Source organism: Tursiops truncatus, chromosome 9 (genome assembly GCF_011762595.2).
Source record: "Tursiops truncatus isolate mTurTru1 chromosome 9, mTurTru1.mat.Y, whole genome shotgun sequence".
Taxonomy (NCBI): Eukaryota; Metazoa; Chordata; class Mammalia; order Artiodactyla; family Delphinidae; genus Tursiops; species Tursiops truncatus.
The window spans coordinates 102,208,513-102,234,535 of NC_047042.1; the positions used below are offsets into that span (position 1 = coordinate 102,208,513).

Consider the following 26,023-nt stretch of genomic DNA (forward strand, 5'->3'; position numbering starts at 1 on the left):
AACAGGAACAGCTGGAGTTCAGAAAATCACAGAAATCGAGGAGGTGGAAAAGCGTAAGCGCTGGACTGCGCTGAACGACTCTCCACCACGTGCTCAGCGAATTCATGGAGCCTGTGTCTCGCGCTCCAGGGCCTGTCCGCCCTACCCTCCCCGCCCCACGGCTCAGAGGCCTCCACCACCGTGTGTGCCAGGTGCTCCTGACTTTGGTTAAATTAACAACAACTGTGATTAACAGGCAGATTCGAGAAATGGGCGCCACGGCGATTTAATCCCCTGGTTAGCTGAAGCCTATCTGAAAGCGCCTGGTTATTTAGACTCTTCTGTTGACAGTAATTACTGAACGTGCTGGTTCTCCTTCCAGCTGGCCCGGCATCATCCAGTGAACGTGCTGCATCTTAGTGAGAAAGGATCTTGTCAGACATGAAGCCATCATTCTGAACACGAGATCTCATTACAGAGAGTCGGGGCAGGCGGTGAGGCATGTGTTCTCGGGCCTCTAGAAAGAACGGTCTCGGAATTCACCTGAGGATATTATTTTTGTGCAGTTATTTTCCCGTCATTTCCTTCTAACTCTTAAGCGTACATTTTTTCCTAAAAATTCCGTTCTTGGAGGGCTCTGGGTAGTTCAGTTAAGGACTGGGAGCCCCAGTATCCTCCCCGCCCACACCCCCGCCACCGCCGGCTACACTATGGGGTGTTCAGGTTTGGATGAAAGCAAGTGCGTGACGTCTAGGGTGTCACATCAAGTCCACCGGGCGCCCAGAGCCGCGAACCAGTTTCCCTAGTTAGCTCGAGAATGCCCCTGGGAACTTAGGGAAAGGAACACTGAGGCTTCCGCGGCTCGGCCCGCGGGGAGGGGAAGGGGGAGTTACAGGTTAACCCTCCCCGAGGGGCCCCCTTCTCGAAGCCCTTCCTGGCTCTTGCTCTGTCGGCCTCTCAAGAGCCGTCCTCACCGCTTCCAGCCACGTGGAGTTGGGGTCTGGCTGGACCGTGACGAGAAAGCCAGGTCAGTGGGCAGCGATGCCCAGCGTGACTTACAACACCCGAGGGGCAGAAGCACAGGCCAGCCCCAGGGGACAGGTCGGGCGGCTGGGTGTTGGCCCGGTGCAGGGGCGCACAGCTCTTGGGGGGCAGCTGGGAGAGAAGCACACCCCCGCCAGCTTATCCCAGCACCGGTTCCTGCTGGGCCTCCCCTGGGGGCTCATCAGCAGTGCACTCTCCTGAGACCCCTGTCTCAGAGCCCCACGCGCCCCATGTTGGCCCAGTGTCCAGGTTGGGCCGGTGTCTCTGGTCCCCGAGGGCCCTGCATCACCGCCCACCATGCATCTCGTGCTTTCAGGGAGCACTACATCACCATGGTCAAGTGGGCCACCAGCACCAAGGTCGCCGTGAACTGGCTGAGCCGGGCGCAGAACGTGTCCATCCTCACCCTCTGCGATGCCACCACCGGGGTCTGCACCAAGGTATGGGGGAGGGGCTGACTGGACGGCGGGGAGCATCCCCCGGCATCACGCTCATCTCTGAGCCACACACGCACTCAGCTCCTGCTGGTCCAGGTGCAGCCTGCATGTGGGTCTCTGTTCGGGTGTCACCTTGTGGATGAATTGAGGACTGCTGCAGACTCGGGGTGATCCTCTCAGCCCCCAGCACACAGAGCTCTCACTTCCCTTTATCCTTGCCCACAGCTACTTCACACAGGGGCTGCTTCTCATTTTCCAGTTGACGTTTAGAGAGGGGAGGGGTCCGGCCTGAGGCCCCAGGACCCGGCACTGCAACCTGGCCTGGCCATTTCAGCCTCTCTGTCCCTCACTGACCAGAGCCAGCTGGTACCCTGGACGGTCGGCACCATATCTGAAAGTCGCCGGTGAGGCCAGTGTGTTCCTAGGGCCTCAGGCTGACTTAGTGGGTGGTTACAGGGGGCGAAGGGAGGGGAGACAAGGAGGAACGAAAATCTAAAGAGAGGCTTGGCAACCCTGCGAAGCAAGGGAGCGACCCACGGCTGTCGCAGCCCCTCAGGCGGCCTGCCCCTGGCCCAAGGGCTGCGTCCTCCACAATCCCTGAGCCCCAAGGGCCAGGGCTCCTTGTGTTGGGTGAAGAAACATCCATTAAAATCAGGTAATAAACCCAGGCAGTTCTCTCAGAAACTCTTTTTTGGCCCTAAATGTTTATTTCGCAACTGAGGAGGAGAAAGGCTTGCAGAGCAGCTGTGTTGTGACCTTGGGGCCCCCGACAGCAGCTCTGACCCCGTGGCCCAATGACAATCTTGAGGGGAGTCGCAGTGAGCTGTCGCTGTGGGCCAGTAATTTACTTGATTTTTAATACAATTGAGAGCAGATTCCAGGTTATTCTGATGGGCTTCTTGAGGGGAAGGAAGGAAAGAGTGGACTCACAGCTGGGAAGCTGGGAATGGCTCGTAACCCAGGTCTTCTGGCATCTGGACCCCCGGTCTTGTGAGAGTCAGCAGTGAAACTCCAGCCTGCCCGTGGTTAGAGTCCACAGATAAAGAACAGACCTGCCCCAGGCACAGGTCCACGGCCCATGCGGCTGAATAGCTATTCCTGGTGGTTTGGTTGGTGTGTTTGGTCTCCCATTATATGTCTTTCCACACAGTTCTCTGAGATTTACTTTTCATATGCTTTTTAAGTCCTTTTAATGTTTTGGTCTGCCAGGATTGTTGTGAACTGGAAATTTGACACATGTACACACAGACACCCACGCACATGCACACATACACGCACACATGCACGCATGCACGCAAATTCCTAAAATAATGCAGCACCTGAGATTTGCCTTTAAATGGGCACATGCCACTAGATGGTCATTGGCGACCATCTAGTGGACGCGTGTGTGGTCATCGGTGACCGTCTGACGGGCATGTGTCTGGTCAGGGGTGACCACCAAATGGTAGAAATGCACCACCTTCCAAAGGATTCACACCCCCCGTGGATTTGTCCTCGTTGCTGGGAGAGTGACATTTTTCCTGTTCGGGGAACACTCGCGCTCAGCTCTGAGCCACGTCATGAGACAAGGCAGAGCAGGGCTGGCCCCCTTCCTGAGCTTGTGCAGCTGCCATGGAGGGGAATCCAATTGTTTCTACACTGCTGGTCGCAGACACAATATGTGCGAAAACTCCTTTCTCTAATGCTCTTATTTCGTTTCAGAAACACGAGGATGAAAGTGAAGCCTGGCTCCACAGACAGGTAACTATTCCGCATGCAAATCCCACGCTGTCCACCTACACCAGCCACCAGGTCCTTTCCCAGTGTTTACAACACGGCTTCTCATGTTAAATCCTACAGGAAGCCCCAGGTAGACACGTACGTGCACGTGTGCACGCACACACACACACACGCACGCGTGTGAGAGAGGCTCTGGGGGGCAGCAGAGCCACTCAGCCCACCTGGCTTCCCTGAGGCCCCAGCACTGCTGGAGAACTGTGGCCTCCATGCAAGAGGGCTGGAAAATACCTGCTCTTGAGAACGTGCAGTGTTCAGTGAGATCTCAGTTCTCAGTTAGGTGATGTCCCTTTGGTGCGTTGAAAGGATGAGTCCAAACAAGTTGCCTAGATTTAACCTACTGCAGTCAAAGAAAATGGAACAGGGCTGACGTTCCTGTTTTTCTCGGCGTGGGTCGTGGATGCCTCCTTTGAGGTGGATTCCGTGCGGTTCAGCTTGAGTCTTCCTGGGGGCCTGACTTTAGAGCCTCCCCTGAATTTCCCGTCCCCGCCTCGGATAAGAGATGCACGTGAAACAGGCTTGAGGAGCTGGAGGGAATCAAAGGAGACACGCAGTGCTCACCCTGACAGAAAATTAACCCACACGAGAAGTGAACTCTCCACTCTGGTGTTTTCTCTCTTTAATTATTTGTTTCTCATTCCACGCCCTGAGGTTAGAAAGCACAGGTGGAGGGTTTGCAAGCTCACTTCCTTCTTATTCTACCGAATGGGATGAAAATCGTCTGAAAATTCTGTGAGAAAAATCTAATCGGGTTTGAGTCTCAGAATGATGGTGGAGAGGGCACAGGTGTGCTTCTTTATTGATGGGACAGATTCCGTTTATGGGAAGGAGGTGAAGCTGGACAATGCAACTGTTACCAGTGGCTCTCCAAGAACATTCTAGAAACTCTGTGTGCACCTCTGTTACCTGTGGAATCAGCAATCTGGCCCAGCCTCCCATCAGTTGTCTCAGGGGTGGTTCCCTCATCAATGGGCGTGATTGCTTTTAACTATGTCCTTCTTCTGCTCTGTGCCGGCCTGACGCAAAAGAGGGGCGCCCACTGTGGCCATTTTGGTTTTCCTGTGTCCAAGTTTGGATGCCGAGTCCATGCTGAGAAGTATCCAGAATCAGATTGTGCTTGGGCGTCTTAAAGTATTCGTTGAGGAGTTCCACTGGGAAGTTCTTGAATGCCACCTGGACCAATGATATAAGCACAAGTATCAGAAGTAATATTATGACGTTCCTCTTACAGTCACACAAAATGCCAAAGACATTGAGATGCAAGAGTCAGAAAAAAAATCCATTATATACGTAGTCATCTGTTCAACTAATACATACGGATTGAACCAGGCGCCATGCTAGGCTTCGTGGATTTCAAAAACAAGAATCCACCACTTCCCCAGAGCGCATGTCAGCCACCTTATGGTGGAACCGTGTTCCATGGTGTGGACGTACGACAGTTCATTCGTCCGTTGATAACATTCGGGTTGTTTCTGCCTTTTGGTGTTGTGAGTAGTCCTGCCAAGAACACAGTGCTGAGTGAAAGGGGGCCACCCGCCATGTGACTCCACTTATGAGAGATGCCCAGGTCAACAGAAGTCATACAAGCAGGAGGCTGTTTGCTGGCGGCAGGGGCTGGGAATCTGGGGTGGGGAGTAACAGCGTAATGGAGTCTGGGCTCGACTGGGGGTGATGGAAGTGGTTTGGAACTGGACAGAGCTGGTGGTTGCACGACATTGTGAATGTGCTCGATGCCATGAAGGGCTCACTTGTATTAACATGTTTTTGTTTGTGTCATGCTCGACTTTTTAAGAAATGAATCCGCTAGAGCAGCTCTCAAAGATGTCTTGGTGTAGAAAGGGAGAGAGCTGCACGGATGCCCAAGTGCGGAAATGTGGGCGGAGTCCTAGACTGTGTCCCCAGGGCGTGTGGAAGGGCCGTCACAGGGCTGGGAGTGGGCATGCATGGGGCCCCGAGGCCCGGCTGCGGGACTGGGCCTCAAGCCATGTGCGGTTTGTGTCTGAGTTGGAGGAGGGAGGATGGACTTACCAAAGCAGCCAGCGGTTTGTTTCTCACGGGGCAGAGGGCTGTGGGAAAGCCAGGGTCAGAGGGTCCCCTCCTGCCCCTGCCTTCCTGTCCGGCACTCACTGGGCCTCGAGCTGTCGTCCTCGTAAGCTCTGCGGACAGGACACAGAGACACCGCCGTGGGCAAGACTGTTGTGTATTTTCAGAGCACACATCCTGTCACCCACCTAAGAAACCAGCCAAGCACCGGATAGGCAGCCTGGATTTGGGAAACCAGGTCGTTCCAAACAAAATCAAGTCAGCACTTAAAAACCAGCAGAAAGTAAAAGTATAACTCTTACACTTTCAATATGTAAACTTTAAAGCACTTATTAGGCAACAGCTAACATTTTTAAAACAGCCTTTGAAAAATCCATAGTCCAGCCAGTGGCCCAGGGTGCCAGCCACCCCCAAGGCGGGCACAGGACCCCACGGAGCCCCACCTCGCCGAGCACCGCTCAGCCCGTGTCTCCATCTGTTCCTTCAGCACCGTGGTCAGTAGGAAACCCAGTTTCAAACAGTTTCTCATGACGTTCCTTTTGAAGAGATTTTTCACAAAGGAATCTGTGGACCCTCTTTTTCAAAAAGAAGCTGTCTTGTTCCTGCATCCTTCACGACCCTGCGAGGTCCTGGGGGGCGAGTTAGGAATTTATTTAAGGCCAACCTGCCATCTGCCGCCGGGGAAGCTGCTGGCAGCCACTTCACGCATGTCATCAGGGGCCACAGGGCTCACCCCCGCTGCCCAGGGCCGCATCAGAGGAGGAGAGGACTGGGGTCTGGACGGTTCTGCTGACCCTGGGGAGACCCAGGGCGCAATGATCATGGGATCTTCTGAGTGCTCATTGCCAGGGGAACGGGAGTAGGCGAGGGCATCCTGGGGCTATGGTCTGAGCCTCTGTTCCTGCCCCCCGTCTTTTCCTCCCGTCTCCTTCCTAGGCCTCAGCGTGAACCCCTCAAAGATCCCCCACGAGCCCACAAAAAGAAGGTGAAGACCCACTAAGTTCCCTCTCCTCTGGGAATACTCTGGAGAAATAGGCAGCCCCTCCCCCCCACACACACACCATCACTGCTGCTGTGACCTTCAAAGTCGGTCCTGGGGCAGGTCCACTAGGGGCCCTGCAGGCCCGAGGCCATTTGGGGTGGAACCCAGGACCCATCTTTGTGTTTGAAGAGTTACTCCTGCAGGTCAATTTCTGACACTCTTTCTTCTTTAACCAGAATTTTGGTTTTGTGATTTCAAAATTCAGGCAGGGAGGTTGACCGGATGAATGTATCTGAACCATAGAAAGAATGGGCAGAAAGTCTACAAACAGCTCACAGAAAGTCTTTCACCAATTAAAAGGACTCGTTCTTCATAGATCTGCTCAATTGGAGGTGGAGAAACCAGGCAGGGCCTGGTACGATAAATGCCCTGTTACCCAGAGGGCTAGAAACGCTTCTCCTCAAATCCAGGAAAGTCAGAACCAGGATTAAAATCCAGGTCTCCTAGTCAAAAGTCATTGTACTTTTTCACTAAATATACATTTACTACATGAGAAACCAAGTCTCAGAGAGGTTCAAAGGCTGGTCCTTCACCTGCCGGCTGTGGAATGTTCCCAGGATCCATGTAAAGATGACGTTGCAATGCCTGAGTCCTTCTCAGTGTAAAAGCAATGTTTCAGGCCTGAATTAATTATTTATTACATTTACTCATAGTATTTTTCTCTGCCAAAAGTACAGACGTTTCCCCAGAAAACGGAAGCAGTATTGCGGTATCCATCCTGAAGTTGGCAAATGAAAGTACATTTAAAAAGCCAGATTTACTGCTGATTTTTCCATTTCCTCTATTTTTAAATACCATACTTCCAGCACTAAATAGAAAAATAAATATTTGCAGATTAAAGGTTTCATTTTACTGCAGATATTCATGAAGATTAAATGTCACTTTAATCACATGTTGGTTTATTTCTCTGGGCGTATCATATTTGCATGTATTCATTCACTGCAGGGAAATGAGTTTTCCTCGTGCCAGCTGGGGTTTATTTACCATTTGTTCTCATTCACGTTAGCGTGGAGCTCCTTGAATCAGAAAATGTGTATCGTGGCCACAACTAATTGGTGTTCACGGATGGAAACTTTCAAGCTGGAGCTTCCTAGAGGCTGAGACGCCGATCCCTCTTGCCTATTGAGGCGGCAGCCAACCCACAGGGGGTGGCTGGGGGCTGAGTGGTGGCTTCTCAGCTTGGGGGGTGAGGGCCAGGCCAAGATGCAGCAACATGCTACAGGCGCTGGCTGTGAATGCAGCCTGGAATTCTCCCCCCCAGGGAAAACTGGGAACGCTGATTTTGTTTCCAGGGAACAGTGGCAGTAGGTCCAAGCAGACACGTGCCATCTAGTAAGTGCCCGTGTGGAACTTCCTTCTCGTTAGAAGCCGCGTAATACGCACAGTGAGTCCCTGGGAACAGCGTGTGCTCTCACCTCCGTCGTAGAACGTGCAGGATCTGTCCTTGTCTGCTGGGGGTTTCTTTCTTTCTTTTCTCTTGTCTCCTTGGTGGGCTATTGCGTATGAGGTGGATTTTATTAAATAAAAGAACAAAAGACAGGATGGAAAGACTAGAATTCATTTTTAGGCAAAATCACGTTTGTGATTGTTCAGAATTACGATAGATAGTAAACACCCCTGGTGATATAAATGAACTTATTTACAAAACAGAAATAGACTCACAGACATAGAAAACAAACTTATGGTTACCAGAGGAGATAGCGTGGTTGGGGGGGAGATAAATTAGAGATTTGGGATTAATATACACACACTACTATGTATAAAATAAATAAACAACAAGGATCTGCTGTATAGCACAGGGAACTGTCTTGTAATAACCTATAATGGAAGAGAATCTGAAAAAATATATATATATATAACTGAATCACTTTACTGTACGCCTGAAGCTAACACAACATTGTAAATCAACTATGTTTCAGTTTTTAAAAATGGTTTAAAAAAAAATGCCCCTGGAGAATTTTGCAGGGGCCACAGGTAAGCGGGGAGCCCAGCCCTGCACTTTTTTAGTGCTGAGTTCCTGTTTGGCTTGGTGAGCTGGGTGTCCTGTGAACCAGGGGACGCCTGTGTGTCCGCCTCTGCTTAGGCAGTTGCCTCTGAATTTCTCATTATTTTCTTAGGAAACTGGAGGCTTGACTCGTGATTCCCAAGGAGAGAAAAGGCCCCACACAGCCTTTAGCCTTTCAACTGCATCTCTCATTGGCAATTACATGGAAAGTGTATCTCAAAATGTAGTTTATCCTGGTTCAACCCCTTCAAAACAGTCTGTAGACTTAATCGATGGCTTTCGTCCGCAGAATGAAGAGCCAGTGTTCTCCAAGGACGGCCGGAAGTTCTTCTTTGTCCGAGCGATCCCGCAGGGGGGGCAGGGGAAGTTCTACCACATCATGGTGTCCTCCTCCCAGGTAAGCTCCCTAGTTTCCTGCTCTGCTAGGGCGTGCCCTGGGGGCCTTCCCCCCGCCTCAGCAGGGGAGCTAAGTGCTCCCTGGGGTAAGCCAGGCCCTGAAACTGGAAGGCGGGTCCCCACGTGGGGACGGACGGGGCCTTCATGAGCCACCCGTCCTGACTGGGCAGGGGTGGCGTTCGTGCCTCCTGTAATGCTCAAAAATACGAATGACACTTCTGACGATATCAGAGGACACTGGGTGCATTGCTGGGTCTGAGCACAGGACACGTGTGTGTAGACCGCTTTGTCAGTCCGCCCGCTTTGGCCTTTCCTCCCTCTTCTGGGTCCTGGGGGCCGGGCACAGTGTCCTCGTGGCCCCAGGGCATCCCACCTCCATGGTCAGCCAGATGCACTGCCGTTCCCTATGCTGCAGCCACAGGATAAGAGCAGAGCATCGCTGAGCAGGGAATGTGGGAGCTGAATATAGGTGCGTTTGGAAAGAGCAGACAGCCTGGCGAATGCCACCTCCTGCAGAGCGGGCACCCCTGCCCCCTCCCCACGGGGTGGGACCCCGGAGCTGCACTCAGGGAACCCTGCCCTTAGGAGGAAGGTGAGGGGCTGCGGGCCTCCCATCAGCACTGCCCTCGGCCTCAGTCAGTGGGGCTTCCATGTTGAAGCAGAGTCTAAGGAGATCAGGGCATGTGAATAAAATTTTATTTTTAAAAAAGTTATCAAAAATATTCTGTGGATATAAAGTAGAAGATTTATATTCATGGCACGCCCCAGAAGGCGAATCTCCAAAGCAGAATTCCCAGAGCGCCCCACACGGAGCAGCTCTGATAGAACAGGAACGGAAGCTCGGCTGTGGCTCCAGGACAGGGACCACTTTGACTCAGAGACTCAGATACGGATGTTTTCGTTTTCAAGCCACTTACTGCATGGCTTCCAGAACGTCTGCAGACGGGCTGACATTCAGCTCTTACTCCTAAGGCCTGGGTGCTGTGGCCCCGGATTCCTGGCTTCTCATTTGGGATCACTTCAGTCAAGACTTAAAATGCTGGGGTGTTCCCTTCAGCCCATCTCGGATTCACCCCTGTGACCAGCATGGGCTGAGGACCCATTAGTCATCCAGCAGGGGCAGGGCCCCCCCTCTGGGGGGCACCTCCCCAGGAGCCCCTCGGCCCCCACTGCCCTCCGGAACCCCTGGCAGCCCACTTCTCCCGCCTGGTCCTGCCTGCACAGGCTCTCCCTTCTCCCGAGGCCATTTCTGGGGTCCCCATGCCCCACAGTGTGAGCCTCGGGCCCCGTGCCTGATTTAACAGCATTCGCGTTGCACCCATGCCCGGGGCACCCGCCCTTGGAACAGCCGGCCTGTGGCTCATGCCTCAGCATCTCACAGCCCGTTCCTGTTGGGATGGTCACGTCTTTCTCCTTCTGTTGTGATGTGTTGTCATAACTCTTCTGCTCTGGGAGGCACTTAGGGAGAGACAGTGTGTGCAAACGCACAACACGCAATAAACGGTTTCAAGCCATCCTTGTGAAGAACGGGGGAGAATGAGGAAGACCCAGGGGGGTTTCTTCCTCCCTCCCTCCCTCATCCCTCCCTTCCTTCCTTCTTTCCTACCTTCCCTCCTTCCCATCCTTTCTTTATTCTTTCTCTGTTTCCTTGCCATGTCTCATCCACTCCTCCATATTTCTCTTTCGTCCCTCCTCGTCCCCCTGTGATACTGACCTGCTGATCAGATTTACAGGCGGTGAAGGAACAGTGTCAGCAGCGTGTGAAGCACTGACGCTTAAGACACGGAGCTCACGGTGGGAGTTGCTGCTGGTCCAGGTGCTGGTTGATCGCAGGGCAGCCGCGGGCGCTGCCCCTCCAGGCGGGCACTCAGAGAAGGGGTGGGGCTGCGGCCCGAGGGTGGTCAGCCTGTGTCCGAGGGCCCGGGCCGAGACGCGAGGCTAGGCCCAGCCCCACCCCACCCCGTGTCCCATCTGTGTTCCAGCCTAACAGCAGCAACGACAACATCCAGTCCATCACCTCCGGGGACTGGGACGTGACCAAGATCCTGGCCTACGACGAGACGCGGAGTAAGATGTGAGTGCGCGTGCGGGGCCGCCTCTCTGTGTTCTCCTCCCCTCACACGGTGCTCAGCACTCTCCCTCTTGGGCAGCGCCCCGAGGCCCTAGTTTCTTCACAAAAGTGCGCCCTCAGATTCCCGCCCGACCACCCCACGTCCCACGTCTCGAGGTCCCCGTGAGGACGTCGGGCCTGCAGCCAGTCCTGTGGCTGAGGCGGTGGCCGTGCGGGGTGGCTGAGCCTTTGCTGGTTCCGGGCGGGACCCAAGGGCGCTGTGAGCCCAGTGCGTCGTGAGCCTGGCCTCGTTCAGGACAGCCGCTCCTGTCCTGGTGCAGGTTCACTGCTTTCCCCGCTTCTCAGAGAAGTAGGGCCAAGGCTGAAAGAGGTCAGGTGCCTTCCTCCAGGCTGTGTGGTCAGTGGCAGGAAGAGCTAGTGTTCAGCTCAGGCAGTGGGGGAGTCCCCGTGGGAGCCAGGGTTCCCACACAGGGGTCCCGGGCGGGCACGGGCCACCGAGTCACGGGATCAGCCTTTGCGTCCAGCGTGGAGCTGGCCCCGGGCGGGAACGTTCTCTCTGTGGACCCTGAGCAGCGCGTCCTCGGGGAGGTCTGCGGAGGCCGAGCCTGGCGCGCAGAAACACACCTGCCCCGCAGCCAGCTAACTGCCGTGCGCCTGCTGGTCTTTGCAGCTACTTCCTCAGCACGGAGGACCTGCCGAGGAGACGCCAGCTGTACAGGTGCGTCCCCCGACCCCCGCACACGGCGGTCTCCCGCCAGAGGCTTCGCGTTCCAGAGTCACACCATCAGCAGTACACGGGGGGCAGCAGAGAGAGGCGCCAGCACACGTGACGCAGGCTGGGGAGAAATAACCGCAGGTGCTAAGGCCCCCACATTGGAGGCATTATCATAGTCTTCTGCTTTTGCCAGACTGAGTCTCTCCCTCGGGAGACGTCTGACAGCCTTTCCTTTCACTTTAGTCGAAGCTGAACTTGGAAGGATCACTCTTGGCCGGGGTTTCACAGGAGGGAACTGGGGTTTGGGAATGTACGGGTGGACTGGGGTGGGGTTGGCCCTACTGCCCTGGCCTCCTCCACGTGGGCGCTGGCTGAGTTCCGCAGTCTTGAAGGGGGCGGAGCAGGGCTGGCCTCTGCATCCTGCAGAGGACAAGGTGTTCTCCAGGGTCCGTCCGCCTTCAGCATAAACCTCGTGGCCTGCCCCCCGCCCCAGTTCCCGTTCTCACCAGGGAGAACTCGTGCTTCTGAAGTGGGTTCTCCCGAGGAGCTTTCTGCCAGTAAAGCGGAGGAGGGCGTGAGGCACTGTCACCTCCACCGCTTTGCTCTCCAGACGGGAAGGAGGGGGCAGCTGGTTCCTGCCCCACACACGAGGGCCACCTAAGAGGACACTACTGCGTTGTGGCCCTCGTGGCCTGGACGGAGCCGATGCCAGGCTCCCCTCCCCCACCGCCGGGAGTCGGGGAAGCCCCATCGGGTGCACGGCCGCCCTCCCGTCCGCCGGCCCCTGTGCTGACAGTAAGGGCTGCACTAGGGAGAGAGGCACTGCCTTTCGGAGGCAGAGGAAACCGGCAAATCCACGCCGTCACAGGTCTGCTCCTCTCTGTGGACGGCTCATCTCTGCTTGTCTACCAGGATAATCCCACCAGTCCCGTCACCAAATTAGCCAAGGAGATGGAGGCCGGCCGCCTGCGCTTCCTCTGACCTGTCCTGTCTCCCGTGAAGCGTCTTCACTCTTGTAGACCGCTTTCACGTTAGCAGCCTTCCCACGCCACACACTCAGACCTGGACTTCTTCCAGGTTTATTGGACGATGCCTCGGTATCTTATAGCTTCTGGAAACACGTTAGGCCTTCTTGACGTGAAACTGTGCTTGACCAGAGCAGTCCTGGGTGGCACCTGAAGGGGTGAGAAGCGCCCCCGGCACCTCCTCACCGGCCGTGGCAGCGGCCGGAGCCCCCCACCGCTGCTGTTTCTGGAGCCCCTGCCCTGTCCTGTCCCGGCGGCAGGTGCTCTGAGGGGAGTGAAAGATCCAGAACACGTAGCTTCTGTTCCTAAAGTGCTAGTCGCCTGCTCAGAGGGATGAGGCACTAGAAATAATACCCCACACCCGACACTCCCACCAGGACACGCCTGGGCCTGCATGACTCCCAGGAAGCAGCCATGCTGAGCGCTCCTGGTGGGTTGGGGGTGGGCAGCCCTTAGGATGGCCCCGTGGGAGGGTGACAGCAGAGCCAGCACTCGAGGTGTGCCAGCAGGGAGACAGGTGGGAGGATGGTCCCCAGATGACCGCGCGGGAGAGAAGCCAGCGTGCTGGGCGCGGGGGCCGGAGCCGAGGGTCTCGCCCCTGGTGACAGCCCCGCCCGCTCCCTGTCCCTGCAGCGCCAACACAGTGGGCAGCTTCAACAGGCAGTGCCTGTCCTGCGACCTGGTGGACAACTGCGCCTACTTCAGCGCCTCTTTCAGCCCCAGCGCCGACTTCTTCCTGCTCAAGTGCGAAGGTGAGTTCTGCCACCGAGTGACACCTCTTTCGAAGGCGCCCCCGGGACCCGGCAGAAGCTCCGCGATCCCGGGACAGGTAGGGCCGCCTAGCTGGGGACGTCGGCGCTCGCAGGAGCAGCCTTCGTGCATCACCTCTGCCAGGTGTGTTACTGGTATTTTACATCTTATAAAGGGTTGCAGCTTACCAGAGTGCTTTCTACATGCTGTGCCGGTTAACCCCAAAGTTCACCTACATTTTCCTTTAAAAAATGTGTATCTTACACGTTGATGGACATAGGCCACCTGTAAAGGTGGCGAAACAATTTCAGAAATTCTTCAGCATATGTAAGGATTGAGATAATATAAAAGAAGATTCAGACGGGAAAAAATGCTTTTCCTACCACTGAATTCATGGATGATTTATTCCAAACTTTAGAAAGTTCTTAATCACACCAGTCAGCATATACAAAAGAGTAGACCAAGTCCCATCGTGGACACAAAGAAACACCTTTGCATCTTGTCCTCATGTCTTGAAAAGATAGGAGCCCACGGAAAGGTGAGAAATAATAAATTGGTTGTAGCGAAATACATCTCAGAGAATAGCTTGATCTACTGAGATAATCTCCAGGGGTGAGAGTACACCACGGGCAGAGACAGGCCGACACCGGAACGACTGAAGAATCTTTATCAGACTGCCTTTGATAGCCTTTGATAGCCACTCAGTTGCTCGGGACCTCAGCCTCTTTTTATCAGCGTTGTCATCCAAAATCTCAGCCCCTCCTCACCAAGCTCAGTCCCAGACATTCTCCTAGGATAATGTGATGGGAGAGAAGTGTGTGTTGGGGGGTCGGGGCGGTTCTGAAATGCAGCAGTAGCCCCCAGTCCCCTTGAAGCTCATCTTACCAGACTCCTCCTTTGCCAGCAAGACCTGTTGCCCCAGGGCACGACCTTCATGATATTACACGTTGGGGAAGTGCAGAGGTGTATAGAGCTCAGAGATTGGGAACTGTGGTGAGCAGACCCGCTAGGGGAAAGAGACAGCAGCCTGACAGGAGCTGCAGGGTCAGAAATCTGAAGTCTTACCTGTCGAAGGAGGAGGTGGCTTTACAGTGCAGAAGGTCGTGATGAGATACCGAAGGGGAAATTGAAGTCAATCTAAAGAAGAACTTTAGAACGTCCTAGAAAGAATGGTTGGGTGGGAAAGGTGACAGAACCTCCCTCAAGGAAGGTCTCTAAACAAGGGCAGACATCACGTACCAGAAATAGGTTTAAATAGGTTTAAATACGAGGCAGAGAGTAAGCTGGGGGCCTCAAGGTCCGTGTTGTAACTGGCCGAGGCGGTCACGATTTGGATCTCGTTCTTGGGTTCTTACTAACGTTCACTAGTATTTGCTCCATCGTCATCTTTCACAGAACCCAGCCTCTTATCTATCAACAGATTCTTTCTCTGCTTCCCTTAGCTCCTGCTAAGCTCTGCAGGGTCTTCTCACTCCAGAGTTTAGTGGGAATGGCCTCGTTCTGAGGACGGCAGCCTTCTGTTGTCCAGTTTCCACAGACTCTAGCCCAGGGTTGAAATTGAAAGGTTCTTCCAGGACATCTGTGGCCCTGGGTTCAGGCAGGGAAGCTCCCATGTCCGTGCGGTGGATGTAAAAATGGCGCCCATGTTGGGAGGCCACTTGGACAGTGTGCGTGGAGGTCACTGAACAGTCGTTCATGTGCAGGTTTCCCATCCTGCAAGCGTTCCATCCTGGGGGAGATAACATTTCTTTCTATGTTTGTGTCCCAGCCAGTCTGAGGACATTTTCTCTTTATAAAGCTGCTTGTATTGTGTGGTCTCGGATATTTTGTGTGAAGAGATAGGTCCTCAGTTGTCACTGTGAAGGAAAACAGAAGCAGAGGACACGTACGGCCACATCCCAGGTCACAGACATGACTCAGCCCCTGAGACCACCGTGATCTCAGCTTCAGAAGGATGGGGCGCCCCTCCCCACAAATGCCTGGGTCCACTAGTAATGGAACAGATTCATGGAATTTGCAGGATAGGAGACCTCAGAGACCATCTGATCTGATCTCCATCCCCTGCTCCATTTTATTAAGAAACTTAACTCTTAATTGATCATGGAGTTGCCACCTCAGGATTTTCTGAATCATTTAAAACCTATTTAAAGATTTAGCCTAGGGCTTCCCTGGTGGTGCAGTGGTTGAGAGTCCACCTGTTGTTGCAGGGGACACGGGTTCGTGCCCTGGTCCGGGAAGATCCCATGTGCCGTGGAGCGGCTGGGCCCGTGGGCCATGGCTGCTGAGCCTGCGCGTCCGGAGCCTGTGCTCCGCAACGGGAGGGGCCACAGCAGGGAGAGGCCCGTGTACCACAAAAAAAAAAAAAAAAAAAAAAAAAGATTTAGCCTGTTGCCTCTTAAGATAAACATAAACTAGCCCTCTTTCCTACAAAACTGCTTTTTAAAATTTTTTCTATTAGTAACCTATTTTCTGGCTAATGTAACTTGTATGCCCAAATCAACCTTTCCCCTAAAACCTAATCAAAACCTGATTTTTAAAAAGGGATTTTCTAAAAAGACGTAAATTTACAAAGACCGCAGAATGGATGAGGTGACTGAAGCAGCCAACTTTACGGTTTACGGCTGCGGCCTGGACACAGTTACAGCAGTAAGTGCCTTAGCACACCCTGAATTCAAATCCTGCTCCTGCGGTGAGAGCTGAGCGGACACCCAGTTCACACCGTAGGCACTGGGGGGAACAGCCGCTGGGGATGCGAGGGTGGGTTTAATGACATTTCAAAGAAGTGATTACACACCCGGTTGGATTGCTTGGGGTGTTTTGTTGGTGAAGAAGCCTTGAGGAAAGCTTCAGATAAAGGTGTGGGTAGGGTCAGAATGTGAAACGCAGCCCAGAGGGGCAAAAGTGCAAGTGAGAAGAGAAGTGAGAAACGGCAGAGGTCGTCGTGTGGAGGGGTCTTTGCAGCCTGCGAATCGCGGTCACTTCGTGGATGCATGCATGTAAGAGGCCGATTTACGATCCAAAAAGAATTTTATTTTCCCACATTTCTCAGTAGATGTAAATGTAGACCCCGGTGTGTAGCTCACAGCAACGTTTATTAAACTCCATGTCCCCTCCTGTTTATTTCTCTCACGTCCCAAAGCTGCTCTGAGACTGTTGAAAGCCTTGGACCACCGTTTCACTTTTCCTCCTCCTGCAGAACTTTATCGTGGGTATTAACCTGGCCTCTCAGATGCAACCAGAATAACAGCAACAACAAGAATCCCTCCTTTTTAGGCTGAGGGAAAATGTAGGGGCAACTGGACGATTCTCTGTGGTCAGTTAGGGAAAGGAAAATCTGTGAGTGCTCCCGCACTCAAAATTGTTTGGCCTGTCATGAAGGGAACTACAGATATTCGGCTTGGGCAGAGATTATGGTCAAAGGATTTAATAACTAGGGCAAGGTGGACCCCAACCAGCTGAAACAGAGGCCCAATCAGAGCAGACGCAGGCCCACAGCACATTAGGACATAAGGGCTAGGTATCCTAGCAGATGTGAAATTGTGACAGCCCCGTATAAACTTAGTCCTTCTTCCTCCTTCCCGTGGACCTTCTATTATGATCGTTTCTGGTAGGTTTATCTGATGTGGATCTGTCCCCTTAGCTTACACTGTACTGCTCAGTGTTGTAACGTCGTCATAGTGGATTATAGCTCATCAACTGCTTGCAGTCGGTACTCCTGTTTAATTAGACCTCTGGTGTATTGTTTTTCTCTTAATGTCCAGTTGCTCTGCTGTAGTATGTCTTGTCCTTCCTCATCACTGTAGCGTTTCATTTAGTCTTATCATCATGTACTTTCTCCTCTAATTTTTCATTAACATTTCTTCTGTGGTTTCTCAAAGCTTGCCACTTTTATATTTTTTTATAATTTTCAAGTTCATAATTTTTATTAAGTATGCGACCACTTAAAAATACATACATTATTTTTATACCTTTGCACACTGCTAGATTAAACAGAGATTAAAATAGAATATAGGTAAGTAAAGACTCAGAAATGTTTGTAATGCTCGTATCCACTCATTACGTAGCCAGATCCCATCTATCTGTGTCAATATTTGTATCTAAACGGCATGGGTTTTAGGTGATCACCAGATACTTGCATAAGAGACACATGTAAACCATATTCAGTAGAACCTCGTGGAAACTCACTTACCTATTTAATATAGAGGTTTAGGTTCCTTTCCAGATCTCTGGGGTCTGGCAGTGAAGCCAGCTGCATCCTAAAGATTGTATTATGACATAACATTTTATAATGAAATCATATCTATTCTGGGGTGTACCAGTAAGCCGTTGTTTACATGCCTAGTTGGTCTCAATGACCCTGGGAGATGGGTAACAGAGCTACCTAATATTTGTCCAGCTTCTTACGATTTGAAAAGTACATTCTTACGGTATAATACTTGACGTTCATATTCCCTTTTTTTTTGAAGCTTTGAAATGCATTTTTTTTTGGAGTACCGTTGATTTATAATGTTGTGTTAGTTTCAGGTGTACAGCAAAGTGAATCCATTCTTTTTCAGATTCTTTACAAAACAGAAACAGACTCACAGATCTCGAAATCAAACTTACGGTTACCAGAGGGGGAACGTGGGGGGAAGTGATAAATTAGGAGATTGGGATGAACATATACACAGTACTTTACCTAAAATAGATAACTAACAGGGAACTTCACTGAATATTCTGTGATAACATATTCCCATTGCTGACACCTTGCAATTTTTACTCTTATCACAAACAGACCTCCTTAGAGTTCCCTAAACTCAGTGTTCCCCAGTTCCATGCTTTTGTCTCTGCCTGATGAACTCCCGTACATCTTCCAAGGTTCCTCTCAGGCAAGGGTTGATTTTTATCCCCTCCCAGGAGGGTTGAACTGGCAGCGGTGAGCTCGCCCGGGCAGCGTGGATGTGACTGTGGGTTCACCCTGAGACCAGTGCCTGGGACGGACGCTTGACTCCTCAGCTGTTGGGGTTGCCTGCGTCAGGGGCCTGGGACCCGCACCCTCCAGTCCTGGAAAAGCCCAATCTTATCGCTAAAGAGAAATGCACTCACCTTCTGTGTGAGTTTCCTGGGGCTGCTGCGACTGCGTGGCCTGAAGCAACAGAAAGTGATTCTCTCACAGCCCTGGAGGTGGTGTCTGAAAGCGGATTGTGGGCTGCAGGGCCTCCCCCATCCTAGCGGCAACCCCTCCCTGCGCCTGCCTCCAGACCCTCTCCTCACAAGGACGCCAGTCACGGGGCCCCCAAACCCCGAGCGGCCTCCTCTTAACTTGGTCACATTTACAAATAATTGGTTACAGTTTCTTCCAAGTAGGGTCTTGTCCACAGGCGCTGGGGGTTAGGACTTCACCACATCTTTGTGGGGACACAACTCAACTCACAGCGACTCCCCCCGCCTGAGACCCATATCACCTTCTCAAATAAGAGAGGACAGAAAACTATTGCTGTTCTTCTCGGGGACACAGAACCAAGGGCAGCCACGGTAGGCTGTGTGCCAGAGACCATTCTTAACGCTTTTACCACGTTCCAGAAGGGAGGAGAGGGTCCCCTGGAGAGTAGTGGGTGCAGACGGTGTCTTTGCAAGGCAACTCTGACATGTTAGAGGAGGAAGACGGCTCCAGTGTCCATTTCCTCCAGGAAGTCTTCTTCCAGGTCATCGCGCGAAATAAATCCTCACGTTTCATGGAGCTGTGAAAAGTGGTTGGCATTTCTCTTCCCCAAGTAAACTCGACCCTGAACAACTGAGTCAGAGCACGTGAACTCACAAGTTTTCATGATCACAGCCTCTGTGTAGAGAAGTGGACTTTCCTCTTCAAACTGAAGCCCAGGAACACGATTCATTTCCCTATAGGTTTGTCAGGAGGACTCCACCATCCCTGTTTCTGGGAAACATCTAAACACCACCAGGAAAACAGGCCCCGTGTGTGAATCAGGTGTGTGCAGCTTCATCCGAAACATTTTTTGTATTTTTAAAAATAAATAAATGAACGTGGTTTTCTTGGAACAAACGAGAGAACTAGGACATTTCCTTCCCATTCTGAGTGAGGAAACAACCCGCAGTGGTGACTCGTGCTGCAGACTGAGCCTCCCCTCCCCCTGTGAGACCCTGATGTAGCAGCTGCTCTTAAGGTCGCCGCGTCAGCGGCCTAGTTTATCAAGACAGTCTTCTCCATCCTGAAGTCGAATTGAAACAGAATAGGACCCAAGCTGATAATAAAGTGAATGACTGTGTCCCGATTACTGCCCTTACTGTTAAGTTCTCCCGGGGGCCTCTACCATTGCCAGGTTTGCTGCCATCAAGAAACATGGAAAAGATGGTGACGGGGGCAATGAAGTCAGAGTCCGAAGGCCTGGGCTGGACTCAGGGCTCCGCCTCTTACTGGCTCTGTGACTCGGGCGTGACAGTTAAGCTTGCTAAATGCTCCGTTTCCTCATCTGGAAAATCAGGGGAATAACTACTCTCATCAAGTCAGGAGGATTAATCAAGAGAATGCATGTAAAGAGCTCAGCCTGGTGTCTGATACATAGCAAATGCCTAATAAATGTTGACTAATGTTGTGATCACAGCTGTCATCACCACCATCATCACCTTAGCAATCAATTAAGAATGTCTTAGATATTTACTGGCTACTAACTCAGGATCCAGGGGGTGGGGCTGAGGCTACAGAGGGTTAGCTTCCACGAAATTAAGTCACATCCCTTACTTAGTGCCTCCAAATGAACAGACTCCCTCATCCCTCACAAGGTGGAGCTGGGAGCCCTGGGTCTGCGCTTACACTAGCAGGGTAGAAAGTTCCAGAAGGGAGCATGGCTGCCGCAGTCTCAGAGCATTAACCAACCATCGGGTAGGCGTGGCAGTGAAGCGGCTGGTGACTTCAGGGGTGGCTCTGCCTAAGGGGCCTCCACAGCTGGGTCTTGGCAGTGTTAGGAAGTAACCACATTTTCCCCTTTTCTTTGATATTTCCTCTTTCCGTGCCATGTCCCCTCTCTGCCTTTACTCCTTCAGACACCCAGTGCTGCCAGCTGCCCCGGCCGCATCCTGCCCTTGGGAACCATAATTAAGTGGGAAAACTGCGCCCCGTGAGTGCACCTGGAGTCTTGTTCCTAAGGGAGCAGCGGAGAAGGCCGGGTGGAAAATCAGAGTCAGTCTCGCAGCCCAGCTCCCCTTGCCCGGAAGCTGCTGGCCGTGGCACAGTGGATGAGAAGGATTCAGAGGCCAGGTCAAGGTTCGGTGAGAAAGAGTGTCGTCAACAATGGATGCGTCACATGTGCCTCGTGCAGCAGTGAGGGGGGAGGGATGCCCACGTGCCACGCACCTGTCACGTGTGGTGTCATCCCCTGAAAGAAGTGAGTACGCCCCTCATGAGGAAACTCTGACGTGGGACATATTTGGAGGTTGAGGTCCATCCTGAGCTCACCTTGTCCTACAGAATGAAGTAAAGCACATTTTCGTACAGGGCGCTACCGTCTTAAAGCATTGTGGTCGGGGAGGTGAAAGAGACAACACATCATTTCAGAGAACAGAAATGTGCATTTGTGAAGGAACAGTCGTGGAGACCCCGTGACTGGAAGGAACAGAAGTGGCTACAATCCTGACACCACCACAGAAGGTATCCCGAGGGAAGGCTGCTGCCCAAAACTCCCGATTGAAGGACAACTCTGTCTGTCGTGCATCTTTTGGATGGGGGAAAAGAAAGACCCAGATCCCTCCAAAGAGACTTGGGGTATCACTGGTTCACACTCACTCCTACAGTGTACAACTAAGCAGGTGTCCCCTATGTCCTGACCCAACGTAGGAATTATATACGCTGCTTCTGTTCAGGTTAATTCAAATCACTCACATCCAACTATAAATGAGGAGCCTCAAAGCTAAATAATAATAATAACATAATGCTAACGATACATAACATTTATCATTATAAAGAATATAATAAATAATGTTAATAATAAATGCTCTGCATCATTGAGGAAAGTGTGTTAATTAGCTTCAAACATGTAGGCTGATAGCAAGTCTCAACAACAGGGTGTGAAAGGGGAAAGCAAATGGTTTGGTTCTGTAAACTACCTAATCCTCTAGACATCTCTTAATCCAAGTTTCCAAGGCATTAACCTGGGCTGCCCTTTTTAACTGTGGGTTTGTGAAGGTGAATGTTTGGAACTGGGTTTGAAACTCCTTGGAGCATTGCTTGTGTGTCTGAGAGTGACACCAACTGTTCGATCTCTCAAACATTTGGAGCTACTTCCTTTGAGGTTGCAGGTTCCAAGAACAAGGAGAGGGATTCTCGAGGCAGGTGATCTCACGAGCATCATTACACAGGTGCTTTGGAAGACGCTGAACTCATCAGTAGACGCTGCCAGCCCCCAAGCATACCCTCGGTAGGAGCCCTCTTGCTCCCTGATAACAGCCAAAGGAACAGAACTTCTCACTTGCCCAGGTAGCACTTCACTGTCACCCAGCAAGTGTCTGAACTGGGCTGGTGCCTGAGGCCAGCAAACTTTTCTGCAAAATGGAGGTCATATCCTGGTAGTGCGCTGCTTGAAATGTCCATGACAAATAGATAATGTTATTTGATGCAGCAGCAGTGCCCCTGGACCCATGCACTGCTCTCCTCCTGCACCCTGACTCTAGGTGGTAACAGCCCTTACTCGCCAGTCTGCCTTCAGGGTCTCCCTCTGACCAGTCCACTTCCCTCCCAAGTACCAGACCCTACTTCCTAAAGATTATTTCTCTGCGGAATGTCTTCCTGGGCACATACATTTCTCTCTTTTCTAAGTAAAATGGTACAAGAAACATAACAGTAAGAAATAAATGACTCCCCTGGGCCACCGAAAAAGAGACCATCAATGGAACAGGACATGGAAGGATTTTTGAAAAGTAAATATAAATGGACCACATTGAAAATGGAAGCCAATGACTAGGAAATGTGGCATGATTGGTGAAAGACACGGTAACCAAAACATTAAAAATAAAGTTTGTTTTCCCAGAATTCAGATCAGATCGGAGGCGACAGAGGATGGGAGCTGAAGGTCGTCATGGGCTAAGATAGCCTCATTTACGGGGCTGAGAGGGGACGCCCGGCCCCTGCTCCAACAGCTTTGGGCTAACATATTTGCCCTGGACAGTTAAAGAGGCGCTTGGCCATGGAGGTCTCCCGGAGTGGACACTGGCCGGAGCAGGAAGTGGGGCTGTGCCTTGAGTGGCCTCAAAGACAAGGAGCCCAAGCACTAAGGACGGTGGCTAACTGCTGCCTCTGCCCACCCCCAGGACCTGGCATCACTGGCCCCCCACCCACCATCAGGACCCGGCATCACTGGGCCCCTGCCCACCCCTGGGATCCGGCATCAGCACTGTAGCGTCTATGACCACCGCGAGGGCGTGCACTCCTGAACAGGATCCTCCCCGCCACATGGCAGCAGCCAACCAGAGATCACTGAGACACAAAAGAAGTGTGAAAGGGAGGCCTCAGACTGAACATCAGAAACAGAAACCCCAGGAGAAGCATTCGCACGATCACTTCTGTTTACTGCTGTAAGTCTCACTGGAAATGTCCTCAAAGAGTTCCTAGAAGGTGCCACGTTGATAATCCAAAAACAGGCCACTGGCAAAAAAGTAGACAGACTGCTGGAGATTTAACAAAATGTTTACCAAGGTATTTTTTTTAAGTTTCGAAAGAAGAACTGAGTCGATGGCGTAAGCATGTGCCCCGGTTTCCCCAACAAGAGCCTGAGATGATGCCTCCTGAAGACCAGTGGAGGCCATGTCACTGTTGTTAGTGCCCCTCCCTTCACTCTCAGAAATGTCCCTGTTTGGGCAAAATTATTAGCAGAACACCATCAAATAGTAACCTGGAAACTCCAGCAGAAGGATTTCCCAGAAGGCCTTTTCTTTCACACATCTCCTAAAGGGTTACTCTCCGAAATAAGTACCTGTGTTGATCTTATGGGCTGTGCATCAAGTCCATAAGACTGTGTTGGCTGCCAGAAAGCTTAGAGGGAAATTTATAGCCCATGTAGGTAGGTCTTTGAAGAATATGTTTGTTATTCTAGCTGTTTCCTGGATTTCTCTCTGTCTCTTTTTTCTTGTCTTTATTTTTACATTGTTCTGCTTTTCTCATCCACTCTTTTTATGCTTGTTTTTATCTGTGCATTTATATCTTTCCTATCTGCCTTAAATCCTGTTTGTCTCAGCACCCAGGGCAGATGGACAGAAAGTAGGTGAAAGGGGAGTGATTGACCAGTTGAGTGGCAGATGGAAACATCAAACGGCTCCTTCAGATAGCATCCAAGGCTGTCCTCGGCCTGGCCCCACCGTACTTACCCCACCTGTAGAGCACTGTTCCTGGGTTAGAGCATTTCAAACACTTGGCAGCACAACCAGTTTCCAAGTGAAATGGTAAAGGAACTAATACAAAACAGATACAAATGATGTCTTACTAGCATTAAAAGTTCAGAAGTATAGCGTGTGCTTTTCAGTTGACTCAAAGAAGGCAATAAGACTATTTTGATGAATACAAAGTGTGCATAATATAAGTTAGGGAATGCCGGTAAAAGTTACAGCCTTTTATTAATTACCTTCAACATCCATGAAATTAACCAAACCTTCAGAACCACTGCTGCCCTTCTTTTAGGGCCACTGTTGGAATAAATGGCTTGGGTTTTTCTGTTATGTCAATACCTATAAAGCTCTCTACCTAAACCGTCGAGGCCTGTTAAATATCTTACACAACCTCCAAGGTCCAACCCGTGAACTTCCTCTAATCACACCCTCTCCCTCCTCGGGGCTCTGAGAGCATTTTTTGCCTCTCTTATCTTTTGTATCTTCTACCCCTCACCTCTAGGTGCCAAGCTCACCAAGGCAGGGCCTGTTTGATTGGCATCTGCACAGCAGCCTCATAACAGACTGAATATTGATACATGAACATTCACCGAGCACCAGCAATGTGCCAGGGCTCTGACATGCGCCCGGTGTGTTCTGGAGGCCTGGAGACCCAGCCCAAGACCCGAGGGAGCAGAGCTCTGAAAGCGTTCCTCCCGCACTTCCTGCACAGCTGCCCACTGACGGGCCCAGTGCCTCCTCCCCCGCCCCCAGGTGCTGGTCAGTTTTCCCACAGCGCATCTCACACCTGCTGATATTCATGTGTTTCCAGTGCCCGTCTCACCCAGGGATGTCAGCTCTGTGTGGCAGGAACTTTGTATTCCCCACCACTTTGATCCCAGTTTCTAGAACATGGCCTGCACACAGCAGGTCCTCAACAAATAAGTATTAATAGTTTTTGAAGGGATGAATAAAATCGACCTCAAAATGCTACACTTTGGGGCCAATATAGACTGAGCTTAAAGTCACAGTTGTACCTTAGAACTTCCTAGAAAAGAAGCTAATTCACATGCCCTTGTAGGTGCCATAAATGCTACCTCACGTGATCTAGAAAAACCAAAATATTCTTTGAAACATTATCTCCTGCCATCACACACGCGTACTTCTGTATGCTTACAAGATGCAGAACACTATGAACACTGATTTAATTTTTTTAGACAGAAATGTTGTAAACGAAGAATGATGGTCAAAATCAATAAAAATAATGTAATATGCCATTTTAAATCATATGTTTAGGAGATTGGCCTAAATGAATTTTCTAACTGAATATAGACCTTCTGGCAGACTTGACATGTTTCTTCTCTTTTGCTTCAGAGGGAAGCCCTGGGGCCTGTGGATAAAGTTCAGGGAACAATGTTTCAACTTCATATAAAGAAAAATCCAGAAGGGTTAGGGGCATCATGATGTGGTTGTAACTGTAGGTGTGACGTATGTACACACGGTGACCATTGAAGCTTCCCTCCCAGGAGTTCTTCAGGTGGAAACTAGCTAGCCAGTAAGAGATGTCTCAGGAGGGTCCCTGTGGCTTTTGGGGACTAGATGATCTAGGATCCTTGCCCTAGTAGGGATCTCTGGTTGTTCTTTTCCGATGCCGACCCAGTAGAGCAATTTTAGGGGCCATCCCAGGATCCAGGCAGATTTGACACCTTCTCCAGACACCTGGGGTCTCTGGCCACATACAGTGATGCTTATTTGAATAATGAAAAGCTGAACACATTGAGAGATGCTAACATACATTCTAAGTCATCACCAAATCTGTTGGGTCAGTGAAGTCAGAATGTAGTGTTTGGCTAGATGTACTGGGTTGCCTTTTTTGGAAGCATGATGGTGGCCAGGTAAGGGGATGTGGCGTCTCTTTCACAGACCCTCCAGTAGCCAGTGAGCCCTGGCGCTTCATGCCCTGGCCGTCTACAGTAAGCTGTACTCTGCTGCCTTTGCCTCAGTTCACAATGCCTTAGGTAGGACTTGACTGCTCTTTCATTGTGGCAGAGCCTGATTTCATAGTCTGGATCACTTTTCAAAAAGGACACTTGGAAAATACCAATTTTGGTTTTCCACTTAGTGGTTACTGGTGAAAATTTAGTTTTTTAGATGCATGTAAGGGAGCATTTCTTCTGGACTAAAGGAATCCTCTTCTTAAACACTGCTGGCATATTTTGATCAACAGTAAAACATCCATCCATGTCCTCTACCCATGTTTGAATAGTAGGTGACTTTTTGTTAAAACCAGGGAACATTATCTTATTGCCTAGCACAAATGAATTACAAGAATTAGATTGGAAATGTCTAGCTAGCTCTTAACAAAAGTTTCCATTTTAGACAAGGAGACATAA

General features: G+C 51.2%; 1 protein-coding gene across 1 annotated transcript in view; it reads left to right on the plus strand.

Moving 5' to 3' along the window:
• DPP6 (dipeptidyl peptidase like 6) overlaps positions 1 to 26,023 on the plus strand; it is a 772,816-nt gene that overhangs the window by 672,753 nt on the left and 74,040 nt on the right. Inside the window, exons 11-16 of the mRNA XM_033863543.2 lie at positions 1,340 to 1,463; positions 3,162 to 3,200; positions 8,616 to 8,723; positions 10,705 to 10,796; positions 11,464 to 11,511; positions 13,167 to 13,285. Of these exons, the coding sequence (XP_033719434.1) occupies positions 1,340 to 1,463; positions 3,162 to 3,200; positions 8,616 to 8,723; positions 10,705 to 10,796; positions 11,464 to 11,511; positions 13,167 to 13,285 (530 nt within the window). The remainder of the gene's footprint in view (positions 1 to 1,339; positions 1,464 to 3,161; positions 3,201 to 8,615; positions 8,724 to 10,704; positions 10,797 to 11,463; positions 11,512 to 13,166; positions 13,286 to 26,023) is intronic.